This window comes from Gossypium raimondii, chromosome 10 (genome assembly GCF_025698545.1).
Source record: "Gossypium raimondii isolate GPD5lz chromosome 10, ASM2569854v1, whole genome shotgun sequence".
NCBI classification, from domain to species: Eukaryota; Viridiplantae; Streptophyta; class Magnoliopsida; order Malvales; family Malvaceae; genus Gossypium; species Gossypium raimondii.
Genome location: NC_068574.1, coordinates 58,257,968 through 58,271,880, shown reverse-complemented (window position 1 = coordinate 58,271,880; position 13,913 = coordinate 58,257,968). Strand labels below are relative to the sequence as shown.

Genomic DNA, 13,913 nt, shown 5'->3' with positions numbered 1-13,913 from the left:
AAAGTGGGCTTGGAATAATCGTATATAGTACGAGGAACAGGATCTGGATTTGCCAAAGTTGCAGCAACTATAGGAGGTAGCTGATTATTCTGGTTATTACCCATCTCCTCAGTAATAATAATGTCTTGTTCGTCTACTATATTTTGTCAACTTTGCCTTACTTCTCTACGGTTTCTGCAAGCTGTACTTTTAATTTCACTATCAAATAATAATGGTTCCGACAAGTTTCTTCTAGCCATAAACTAAAAGAACCTACTAGAAGCAAACAAAAGAAAAATTAGAAAATAAAAATTAAACTAAAATCAAAAATAAAATGCAATAAAAATAAACGGCTAAATTAATAAAAATCAAGTGTTCCTAATATTTTAGTCCCCAGAAACGACGCCAAAAACTTGACGGTCACTAAACTAACTATAATTATGAAAAAGGCAAGCGCGCCTATCGAACAATAGTATAGTTATGGTGAGTAGGGAATATCGTATCCACGAGGACTAAAAGTACTAGTAATTACCATTTTTCTATTATTTAGCCGACAAATTAGAGTGATTCTTTTTAATCTAAATTTACTAATCTAATTTATCTAGTAACATAGCAGAGAATGAAATAGGAAAATAATCAAAGATAACCAATGAGATAGACAATACCCAGGAAAGAATCCACCTATACTTCACATATTATTATGAATCTGAATTAAACGATTTATTCACTTGTGTCTTGATCCGTAGAAATCTCTAAATTATGTTAATATCTCTTTCAAAAGTAAGAACAACTGACTTTAGGTTGATTAATTGAGATCTCTTTCTAATTAAAACTCCTATTGTCACATTAACACGATTTATAGATTCCCCTATTAGATTTTACTCTAATCAGGTAGATTTATGTCATCCTATTTTTAGGATTGCATGTAACTCCACTCAGTTATGCTAAATCTACTCTTAAACAGAGATTTTTGCTCAACTAAAATAAGCATATTAAACAGAAATTAATATTCTGGAAATATTAAAAAAAGAAATAAGCATACATAATTCAAAACAAGAATCAAGTATTTGTCATGTAAATCAGAAATCAAATAATAATATTCATTATAGGTTTCCTCTTCCCTAGGTATCTAAGGAATTTAGTTCATTATTCTAAATAGAAACATCTCAAAGTTAGGATAACCACAATACATTAAGAATGTCAATAAAACTTCGAAAGAAATTAAATGGAGATATTCGATCTTCAGGGAGATCCACTTCTGAGTTGATTTCGATGGCGTTCTTCGAGTGTTTTCTTCGATCTTCTCTGCTTTCCCCCTTAGGTCTTTTTCTAATTGGTATTTATAGAATTTACAATGCTCCGAAAGCCTAAAAATTAGGTTTTTCCACGTATTTGGGAAGCAAGTTGCAAAATCGATACGAGCTGGCACATGGGCTTCTGGCCAGCCCGTGTGGAAATGCCTAAGCCGTGTGGAACTTGGAAACAACTCTATTTGTCCAATTTTGGCTCGTTTTTTACTCATTTCGCTCCCAAAAGCTCTCCTAAGTATAGAAGTATGAAATTAAAGGATTAGGAGCATCAAATTCATTAATTTACATAATTAATCATCAAAAAATGCATTAAGAATGAGATTAAAATATGTTACTTTTACAGCTTATCATGCATCTAACATTATCTGATTTAGTGAAAATTTATATGTATTCTTATATTTTATGTTTTACGCGTCTGTCTCAACATCTGAAACAATGCCATTAATAATTAATAATCATCTAGACCTTTCAAAATCATAAATCATCGATACATAATTTAGAGAAAAGAAAAAAACCACTTGAAGATCTAAAAAGGATTAAGGTATATAAATGAATAGTCAGCCTCAATTGACCATTTTGAAAGGAGGAGAGGGAGTCAGGACTTATACTTATCCCTAGGCATTGAGTGTTACACATTATTAGCTTTAGTCCAAAGGTGCTACACGTCAAGTCTCTATAAGAGGGTTAGAGGTAAGTGGACCAGTGGTCTATCGTTATAGGTCTAGGTGGAGTGGCACTATAATGTGCTTTAAGTTACCTCGAATGGAATATGGCAATTTCGTGAGAAAATAAAATTAGCAGACGATGCCATACTGCCGTTTGTTTGACCGTGTGCTAGACCATGTGTGTCACACAGCTGTGTGATTGGCTGCGTGTTGGGTCGTGTGAACCACAAGGGCATGTGGTTAGCTGTATGAGCCACACGGTTTGAAAAGTATGGTGTGTGGGTCAGACAAGCGAGTGGGCCCATTTTGTGCAATTTGTTGGGCCTTGTGCGGTCGAGTATGAGTATTCTAAAATCTGATTTACATGCACTCATTAAGGATGTTAGACTCTGAGTAAGATTATTCGTATGATTTGTTGTATTATCTCATATGTATGAAAAATATGTATCTGGTTTGTTTTTGAGTAGGTGTCGCATGCTATGATACATATGCATGATCTTTTAGTATGACTTTGCATGTGCATTTGGGGTGGGATATATGGATGCGATGGAAGAAGTGTGATTATGGCAACATAGCTACATATTATCTTAGTGGCATACGACCACATTATGGTGTGATGGATGGATGGGTTATTGTAGCCTTATTTGCTGTGATTGGTTGGACAAAATTGGTGTGTAGTAGATGGGGGTAGGATTTTTCTGTTTGATTATGCCATGCTAAGCATGTGTAATATCTGATATGTCTGCTCTGATGTATGCATCTAAGCATGATTCTGTTGTGATTTTAGCTTGTGGGCCAAGGCACACACTGAGCTTTATAGCTCGCTCTGTTTATTTAATATTTTTTAGGTAATCCTCAAACTTAGGATTTGGTGACGCTCGGGAGCTCGGTTAGGTTTTTCTGTGTTAAACTCTTTAAGAAATTCTTATTTTAGATTTTATGGATTATTGGACTATTTTTCGGACTTTAATTTTGATTTATGGGATTTGTTAAGTATTTTAATCAGTATTCTAAAAATTGACATGATTTCTGATAATTTAAGTTAAACGATCAATTTTCGAAGTTAAACAATTCTAAGAATTTTTTTTGTTGCAAAGATTAAATCAGTATTATGCATTTTTCAAAACAAGTAAATAAAGTCGATAGCGTGATGGTTTTATAAAATCGAGTTTTATAAGTAAATGTTTCAAATTTTCACATATACATTTGACAAATTCTCCTTCCAAAGAGTTGAGATGAGTTTCTATAAAATCTTCGATTTTCAATTTCGATATAAGATGTGCTTTGAAAATAAATTATCAAAGTTTCAACTTATTAATGTAACATTCAAAATTCGGCCATAATGTCTAGACCGGATTTTGAGTGTTACTTGAATTAACCATTTTGGGGAGTGCATAAGATGAGAGAACAGATAAAATGGCAGCACATATAAATGCAAAGAGAAGCAAACTAGCCGATGCATAAGCTTTATCAAAATAGTCATCAAGGTCATCCACATTTGTCACATCAGCAAGTGCCTTTAGGTCTTTGGTTGCACCAAACCCAGCTGCCGAACCAGTGGCTAATACATACGATATTACCTGCACCAAAATTAATATGAATATAACACCAATACGATTGAACAAGTAATACCAATTATTATGATGTCAAATTTTATATGAATATAAAGGATATTCTTACTAGTATTATATATATATTACCTGTGAAACTCTTACATGGGATTTATGCGTGCACTTAGAAAGATTCCTTTAAATTTCTATCGATAAAAATGGTTACCGGAATCATATATATTGTCGTTTCGGCTTTTAATCAATTAGACGTAATTTAAGGTTTTCAGTAAAATTTTGATATGCTTCGATCCATTGTAACAATATTAGTCTATACTGGTCAAGGGCAGCGAGAGGAAATTGTACTTAAATTTTTAAAATGATAAAATTTAATTTAATTCTTTAAAAATTATAAAGATATTAATTAATTCATTAATAAATTATATTTGAATTTTATCAAAATTTATAACTTAATTTTAGTCTAAATTTTTTCTAGCATCATCCTCGATACCTCGATGCCGTATGTGCTAATAATCCATATAAATTGATACAAGGGATTTATTTTATTAACCAATTTTAGTACTTTTATTATCATTTTATCTTTTAATTACATTAAAAACAAAATATAATAATTAAATTAAGTTGTTGAACTTAATTAATAGATTTAAAATTTATATTTGCATGTAAACATATTTATATGTTTGTAATTGAAGTATATTTGCATGTACATATAATATGTATTTTATGGAAAATGTTTGGCACACTACTAGTAGGATAAGAGGGTTGACAAGTGTGCTATAGGGTATAATAAATTATTAAAATATATATTTAAAAAACACATGTCGATTTTTTAAAGGTACTAGCGGAATAAAAAACTACACTACTAGTTTACCAAATAATCATCGATATTTTACTAAATTATGGCACACCACCTATGTGGGTGAAAATATATGGAACAAATGTATTTGTTAAAATTTGATATATAAATTAAATAAGGCTTTGATTGAAATAGTAAAATTAAATGATTAACATTCAAATCTCATCATAATGACTTTTATTATTAATTTTATATAAAATACAAAAAATCCACTCATAATAGTATAACCTACTGTGTATATGGAAAGATATTTTAGTAAATTTTAATTGAGTGGATGTTCAGTTAGCTCGTGACACTAACTCAATTAGATATTTAAATTTAAGTATAGATATGAATAAAATTAAAAATAACGATAAACATGCCTGGTGGTATTCGACACACAATTACATTTTGATCAAATGATAAAATTATATTTTTAGTCTTTATCAAAAAATAATAATTAAATTTAAATTTTAAACACAAAATTTTCAGCTTTAGTCCTCAAATTTTAATAAAAAACTTTTTCACCAAAAACAAAATTTTGAATTTGCCCCTACGGACAGTCTCGGTAGAAATTTAAAATCCTTTTGAAATATAAAATTAATAATTTCAAAGTTTTAATATTTTAGGATGATTAAGACTTAGTTGCAATTTAATCCATGTAAAAATTGAAAGAGGTAAAATGAATTGATGAAAAAAAAATACAAAATATATTAGTTGGGGAATGATTAAATTGTACCTTGTCCCCATAGAAATCAACGAGAAAGGCACCATCTCCAATTATCAATCTTTTTCCAGTAGCAATATGGTATAAAGAGAGAGCGGTTTGCAACACTGAGTATACGAGTCCCATTATAATCGACGCAAGCACGTATCTGCAATTTATGTAAACTCTATTAATTAAATAGAAAATTTTAAATTTTGGTCCCTCTAAAATAAAAATAATTTAATTTAAAAAATTTTGGTACCTCTCTCTCTCTATTTTTATATATATAGGATCTTAGGTGAATGTCCCTAGAATGTTTTTAAGGATTGAATCAAATTATTCCTTCTACTATTAAATTGATCAATTTAGCCCTGTATCATTCAAAAGAGTCAAATAAAACCAAATTTCAATAGAATTAACATTTATTGCTTAAAAATATCATTTATTATTTAACGAGTTATGTTTTGAAAGATTTTTATGATTCTACAGATAAAATATTTTGTTCGAAATTGATTTCTAAATGAAAAATATCCTATAATTTTTAAACAGTTAATGTTAAATATGTTCTAGTTTGACTTTATTTGATTCTTTCTTAATAATACATGTATTAATTTGATCCATTTAATTATAGAGGGCTAATTTTAATGATCGGTATCATCGGGAGTGATTGGCCCCAAAAATAAAAAATTATAGTTTAGTTCCTTCAAAATGATAAAATTGTAAGTTAATAAAATGGTGAAATTGTATTTTAGCCCTTAAAAACCTATGACTTCGACCTTGAGTAAACTATCCATTGCCAATAAATTTGAATCCTATTTTCTTCATATATACTTGTTGAGAACTCATTTGATGCAGCAAATAATTTCAATAACAAAGAAAGAAACTAATATGTGTATATAATTAGGGACTTACCGGTAAGTATAGACATCATCGAAATGAATTTTGGATTCTACGAAGGTGGTGTAAAAGCTAAGTGATAGAGTTGCAGTATCAGTGGCAAGAACAACTAGCGATGCTAAAAGCAAAAGCAACGTTAAAATCTTCAAAACAAGAGTAATAATAATTGGGGAAATTGTTGAAGTTGGTGGAGGTGCCATCTTTATGCTTTTATCTTTTGGTAATTTGATATTTTATCAACAATATAAAGCCTCCTTTTACTTGGAAAATGTCGTCTCTTTTTTGTTTCTAACGAGTGTCATATTTGTTAAATTATGTAACCAATGATTTTTAAACAATTTAAATTAGGTAAAAGTATCATTGAGGCTTTTGTATTGGGATTCGGATTAAATTTTGCTCTCTCTGCTTAAAAAATAACAAATTGGTCCATATACGTTAGATCAAAGAGCAATCTGGTCATTCTATTAAAAATCCCATCTATTTCTATTGTTAAAAATTGATCTATGTACGTCAGAATGATGTACATGTAACTGTTTGGTTATTTTGTCAACCACACTAGTTTTTAATAGTAGAAATGGATGAAATTTTTAACAAAATAAATACTAGTTTGCTCTTTGATTTAACGTATAAGGACTAATTTGTGAATTTTGTGAGTTAAGGAGGCAAGATGCAATCTAACTCCTAATACACAGGCCTCCATGGTACTTTTACGTCTAGATTAATATTGGAAGAATGATTATTGGGTTTACACTAAATGTGTTCATGGGTTGGACTGGCCGATCCAAATCAAATCTATACGTAATATCAATACCATACATAATTGCTCAAACTTGGCCTGAAATCTTAGCATTAAATTTGTTCAAACTTGCACGTAGTTGCAAATGACTAATACAAGCTTTTTCAAGCTTGTTAATATCATTTTTTATTTTAAAAATAGTTATTTTAATTAATATTTATCATTTATATATATATATTTACTGTCATTATATATTTTAATTAATTTTGATATATGTCTGTGAGAGAGAAAGAGATTCATTTAAAATTATTTTGATAGAAAATTTGATCATTAATTTGTTATATATAAATATGAATAAATTTATTATGTCTACGTATGGTAAATTTTGTTACATTCACGATATGGGTGAAATAAAATATTTTATGTTAAAATTTCATTTAATAATGAATATAAATAGAGTAGCAATGAACTTATATTTTAATATTGTTGAACAATTGTTCGATCTTTAGAAATAATATTTTGTAATTTAATAACTAAGTTAGTAATCTAATTAAAGGTGATACTAATTTAATAAAGTGTTTGAATATAAATATTAGAGGTCTATATAAAGTTTTAGGTTGAGGATGTTAATGACATAAATCCTTTTCTGCTATAATATAAAAAAAATGCAACTTTTAGTATTGGAATTTTAGTTTCAAGATAACAAAATTTATATTATTCTTATAAAAACCCAGACGTATGGGTTAAGTTAAAGATAAATAAAACCCATAAATTGAAAGGCGAATCTTAAATTAATAAATAAATTAAGATGACAAATTCATTTTATTTTTAACGACTGGCTACTGAGCTGGTTTTGGCCGGCCAAGTCCTTATCGATCTCCCGCTGTTAGACAAGGTATAATTATATGATATAAAGATATTATATAACACAAATTATTAATTTATTAAATTATGTTGATATAAAATAATTTAAATATAATTTTAACATAAATTAGTGTGGTTTTCATCTCATGTTTGGTGTTAGATTAATTATTTGTTTATATTAAATTACAGAGTAAAAATTTGATTGTTAAAATATGCTCTAAGTTTTATACATTTTATACATTTGGAATTAGTCTTCTACTTTTATTTTCGAGAATATTGTCACCTCCTTTTCAGATATAAAAATTAAGATAAAGTTGTTATCATTGCTAAAACTCTTCATTAAATTCTCTTGTGTGACATTTTTACATTAAAAAATGTTCACTTAATAGTTATGTAATATTTTTTAATAAAAAAGCATTGAATTGCCATGATAAAATATTCTTGTTGTTGGAATAGTGTTTGTGTTGAGATATCACCAGATATTGAAACAATCGATTAAAACAAAAAATAATCGATTGAAATAGGAAAACAATCAATTCAAGAGTAAAAGAATTTTAGTACTACTTGAGTGAATATCAGAGCTAAAGGTATAGAACTTGTTGCAAGAGAAACTTTAGTTGACAATTTGGTGGATCCAACTTGATTTGCCATTGAAGTGTTGGACTTGCGTTTAGTGAATTTGAAGTCTAGAGTTAAGTCAATCAACATTGGTTGACCTTATCGTAACGTTCCTTAAAGTCTTTCCATACTTGGGCAACATTGGTTGCAAACACAATTCTAGCGGTCTGATTAATATTAACACTTCTCAAGATCCATGAAAGAACAATCGCATTACATCGATCCCATTGTGACTAAAAGATTGATTTCACTGACTCTCTTGAGCAATATCTATCAATAAAATCAAGCTTATTCTTGGCCAACAAAGCAACTCGTATTGATCAACTCCAAATGACATAATTTTCATGACCCATTAAATGATGCGAAACCAAATGATTGCCTGGTGCGTCTGAAAGATGCAAATACATTGGATTATTGAAGTCCATGGTGACCGACTCTCCACCTCTTCCATTACAATAGAGAAATCCAAGAAACACACAACACAACAGAAAAGAAACAAGGAAAACTTGAAACAAAAAGAAAGAAAGCAGAAGCAAACTAAAGCAAAGAAAAACCACAAAGCAAGACGATTAATCAATCGGCAGCCTCTGCTGCTATCACCATCGTGAACAGTAGCTCTGATACCATGTTGAGATATCACTAGATATCAAAACAATCAATTAAAACAAGAAACAATCGATCGAGTAACTAAAGAAAACAATTGATTGAAATTGAAGAACAATCGATTCAAAAGTAAAAGAATTTCTTACTTGATTCAATTCAATAAGCTTATAATAGTTGACTTATATACACCATTCTACTAACAATTTACTAAACAAGCTTAATAACTATCTAACCATATTTACAACTTCTACAATTTGTAAGAGAAAATGACATCAACATTTTGATTGAAATAGTCAACAATATTAACTATTAAGACTAACTAATTATATTATAAAAGTAGAGGATCAAATTATTCAAGAATTAAACTATAGAGATTAAATCTTAAGTTTCAACATAGTTTAAAGGTCAAAATTTAAATTTGACCAAACTTAAAAGAGATAAAAAAAAATCTTACTCAGTCTTTAAAACTTTTACACCATGTTTGGTTGGGGGAATGGAATAGCATTCTCCCCTTATTCATTGAATGGTAAATCATTCCTTTGTTTGGTTGAACATAATACTCATTCAATGGAATAGCCATTACTTCCTTATTACTTGTCTTCCCATAATAACCACCAAACAATGGATATTTCATGCAACCTTGAAAAATAAAACAAAATTAATTTCCAAATTAATCCTTTAAAACTTGGACTCAGAAATTAAAATATTTGAAATATTTTAATATAATTTAATATAAAAATAATTATATTAAAAATATTATTAAGTTTTATATTTATATTTATATTTATATTAAATTATATTTAATAATTTTGTATTAAAATATGATTAATTTATTTATTATTTATTATTAAATATATATAATAGTCCTATTAAAATTTAATAACAATAATCATCTATCTAAAAAAATTTTGCTATGGGTACTCTGGTCATTTCAACTTTTTTCCTTATGCTATTAAAGTTCTATTTCGCTCAACCAAACATAAGAATACTATTGCAGCTCTATTTCATTTCATTCAATTAAACAATTAAATTACTAATTACGGTTCTATTTTATTACAGCTCTATTCCATTATAGTGAACCAAACGTACCACTAGAATATTCAAATTATATATATCCACAAAATATTTTAATTAAAAATTAATAATATTAATTATTTAAACTAATTAATAACATTATAAAAATATACATAAAATTAAATAAATAGATTCAATAGTTTTAGTGGGTAAATTTGACCTTTAGTACTGAAATTAAATTTGTTTGCTCAAATTGCCCAAGCCTATTTTATAAATGGTTTACTTAGACGAAATGGGCTCACCATTTGCTGGGTTCGATGACCCAAAAGTTGTGGATAAATGGTTTATCTTTTCTATTTTTGGTGAAATAAAATAATATGGTAAAGTCTGAGCAACAAACATGACTAATGTGATTCGAGCTCAAATCACACTTGGAACAATGAATGCATTTAATCATCACCCCATCACATGAGGTTACTTTTAATATATATTTGTTATTTTTAGTTAATATAAATCCCAAAAAACTTTGAATTTGAGTTAAAATATAAATAATTAAATTTGAAAGCCTACATAATAATGGTGCTCACTTTTCAAAATTTTATTTCTCATTATACTCTTAAAATAAATTTTAATTATCAATAAAGCGTTGGCTTATTATCAAGTTTAAGCGTCTAAAAGTTTTAAGATTTTATATTCAAGTTTCTCATTGATAAATAAATATAATATATGTAGATTCTATCTGAATAATATTTCGATTATCAACCCGAATCATATTTTTGTAATGATTAATAATAATTTTCCATATATATTATATTTATAATTCTAATTATACTTATAATTTCAAAAAAAAAAATTAACTAAGACTAGCTTTGGGCAATAATTAAAACTTAGTTTGACACCTAAATAAAATACAATTAAGCCTGTAGTTTTAATTGTCTGGAGTCTCAACAGAAACAAGAATTGAGAAGGGTTTTGAGAAGTAGAGAGGAAGAATAAAAAAGTAATTGTCTGGAGTCCCCTCAAATGGACCATCTTGGGGTTATTTAAACCATAAATCTAGATCGAATTATTCCATATTTTATTATAATTGTATAACAAAACCCAAACTTTTAAACTGTTAACTTTTTACAACACCATTGTTTAAATTAGTACCATCAAATTCTTAACCGACAAGTAAAATGGAAATAGGGAGAAAGAAACCTTTTTGAGTTTAGATTTATATGCCTCAAAATCAATCTCTTGGGGGTTGATTGCAAGGACAAAATAATTATGTTTCAAATGATAATTTGCACAAATTTAAAGGCTGAGCTAATCAACTTTAAGACTAAAGTGAAAGACATGACTCAATTTGTAAAAATAAATTAAAAAATTAAAAAAAGAAAAAAGAAAGGGAAATGATTAAGTAGGGACCATCATGTTTTTATATGGTGTCACTAGAATTTTATTTTGATGTCATATTAAATTTGTTGGGGACCCCTTTGCATGTCGCTATAGTATCTTTATACATTCCAATATACCATATAATTTATCATTCTTTCGAAAAATATTTGAATTCTTTTAAAACATTATGCTTTTAAAAATAAAATTTTAAAATGTATTTCTATTTCATAATGGATTAAATTCTTTTTTAGGACGAGTTTGGATGGACGGTAGGCTGTGGTGAAATGCGTTTAACTTACTTTTTGTCTTACGCTATAATATCTAATCACACGCTACTGCTATTTTTACACTAAACGCAAGTAAATACATCTTCTATCCAAACCCACCCTGAGTATCAGAACATTTTTTTAATTTTTAAATTAAAAAAACGTATTTAAACGTACTCAAATTTACATCCTCTTAATTACTATAATAACAACGATACAATTAAAATAAAACTGAATCAATTTAAAATATAACTTTAACCTAAATTATTTAATACCAACTTTACCACTTTAACTATAAATTATATTAAACTTGGGTAACATATTTATAGTATTATATATACAAAACTTCATGTACTTATGGGACCAAATTTTGGTTCAATCAAACTCCACTTTGAAAGATGAGAGAGCAAAAAGGGCCACAAATTAGGCAGTCTATTGGCACAAATCTTTTGGTCAAAGATTATCACCTAATATCTACATAAGATATCCTAATTAAATTTGTTTGCTTAGTAGAATCAATGTTGTGTACTGAAATTTATATTATATTGAGAAGAGCTTTTTGTTGAAGGCAAGAGAATTTACTTAAGGATGAAGTTTTTTTCTTTCAATATTAGTATCCTTTTTAGCCTATCTGTTTGTTGATTTATATTGTGTGCCTTTCTTACAAAATTCTTTAAAGATTTTTCGATATCATTCATCTTTATTTTACGGTTTATATTTAGTGTTTTGTGCATGTCTTTTCTAACAATTTCATCTTCAAATTTTAACATGCATCTATCGTTGAGAGTGCAATATGTCTTATCACTGCAGCTAACAATATTTTTTTATTATAAAGAGACAACTATTATACACTTAAAAATAATATTTGATATTAAAATCATATCTAACCCTTTATCTATTTTCAAGTAAAAAATATAATATATTAATAATATTAGTGAGATTAAAATTATATCTTTAATAAAATTTACTAATATAATTTCATTTATTAAAGATTTTATCATTAATAAAAATATGATTAATAGATTTTAAGCAAAATTTAAATATTTTATTAAGAATATCTTAAGCAAAATTGATTATTTTATTTTACTTAGGAATAAAATTAATTTAATGGAAAATGTTCTAAAAATAAAAATAAAACATAAAATTTGATTCTACAAATAAAAATGTATTAAATATAATTTTATTTATATATATAACCAAACATCTATGGGAGGATTGGCTTTCTTTTCTTTTATTTCATCAATTCTTTATTCTTTTCTTGGTAAAGGTGGAGGTTTAAAATTTTAAATGTTGAAATTTAAGTTCTAATATACATAATTTAATTCTCTTTAAAATTTATTTCTATACTAAATATTTTTTCTTATTTCGTTTTTTTAACTATTTCATTATAAGTTCTGATCATATATGTTTCTTTTGATATAATGCCTAGAACTACCCATAGCCTCTCCTCAATCCATAAATAGGAGGATAATACGCTTCAATGCACCCAAACACACTTCCTCCTACATTGACAATAATATTCATACCAATCGAACTAAGATTCGATCGGCTTATTGATTTCGCTTTATTTCAACAAACTTTTAAGATAATCCCATAGTCAAATAATAAAGGGTTTTGGGTATAATACAGAAATGACAAAATTAATTTCATCCCAAAAAGCAAAAGCTACCATAAGATAGGATTTCCACCCTTTTAATTTCCAATGCTTAAGTTCCTTTCTAAAATTGGTTTCTCAAAAGTGTTGGCTCTTATTAAGTTTCTACAAAAAATAAATCAAAAATGGAGGTAGACAGAAAGATAAGTTGCCTTTGTTTAAGGATAATTAAAATAAAAGAGATAGGTTTCTTTTATTAAATATGAATGTAAATGCTAAAAAGCCATAGTAATTTCAAAGTTTTAAAACATTCCATTATAATTTTATGATGTCCAAAGCTAGAAAGGCTAACATACCTTTTAATTACCTTTATGTATGACATCACATTCCAATAAGTTTATATAGTAATTCTTTTGGCATAAATATAAAGTTGATAATTAAGATTCCACCATATTATTCACTCAATTCTGTAAATTATTAAGCTTAATCTAATTTAATCGAATAATAAAATATTTATTTTTAAAAATAATAAAATAAAATTTAATTATAATATATATTAATTTTAGAAATACATTGTCAATTTCTCATTGTTGTAAATATTTTAATTAATTTTTATATTTTATCTATAATAAATTTTAAATAATAATAGGTCAAAGTTAAAAGAAATTCATTAAAAAGTAAAATATGACAAATTTAAAGGACGGATTATATATTGCTTCACCAAACTGATTTCCACTTTTGATTTGTGCCTATGATGACCAAAAATATTCCTTTACAATCAAATATAGTTCCTTTTTTTTCATTATTATTATTATTATTATTTGTTCTCAAAACCCTAAAAATAAACTCTTGATTGAATCAAGGGATCGATGAGGTTT

The 13,913-nt window shown here is 27.3% G+C and overlaps 1 protein-coding gene across 1 annotated transcript; it reads right to left on the bottom strand.

The window, feature by feature from the left end:
• Positions 1-3,300: 3,300 nt before the first annotated feature.
• Positions 3,301-6,160, bottom strand: LOC105775665 (CASP-like protein 4D1). The gene is made up of 3 exons (XM_012598158.1): positions 5,976-6,160; positions 5,097-5,232; positions 3,301-3,534 (listed from the first exon to the last, which is right to left on the bottom strand). Exons 1-3 carry the CDS (start codon positions 6,158-6,160, stop codon positions 3,301-3,303), a joined length of 555 nt encoding a protein of 184 aa, XP_012453612.1.
• Between the last annotated feature and the right edge of the window lie 7,753 nt (positions 6,161-13,913).

Excerpts from the sequence above, each read along its gene's own strand:
- LOC105775665 (XM_012598158.1), bottom strand. The coding sequence starts at position 6,160 with ATGGCACCTCCACCAACTTCAACAATTTCCCCAATTATTATTACTCTT. Across the intron at positions 5,233-5,975 it reads GATGATGTCTATACTTACCG|ATACGTGCTTGCGTCGATTA; the intron begins GTAAGTCCCTAA and ends CATAAATTGCAG. Across the intron at positions 3,535-5,096 it reads TTGATTTCTATGGGGACAAG|GTAATATCGTATGTATTAGC; the intron begins GTACAATTTAAT and ends ATTTTGGTGCAG.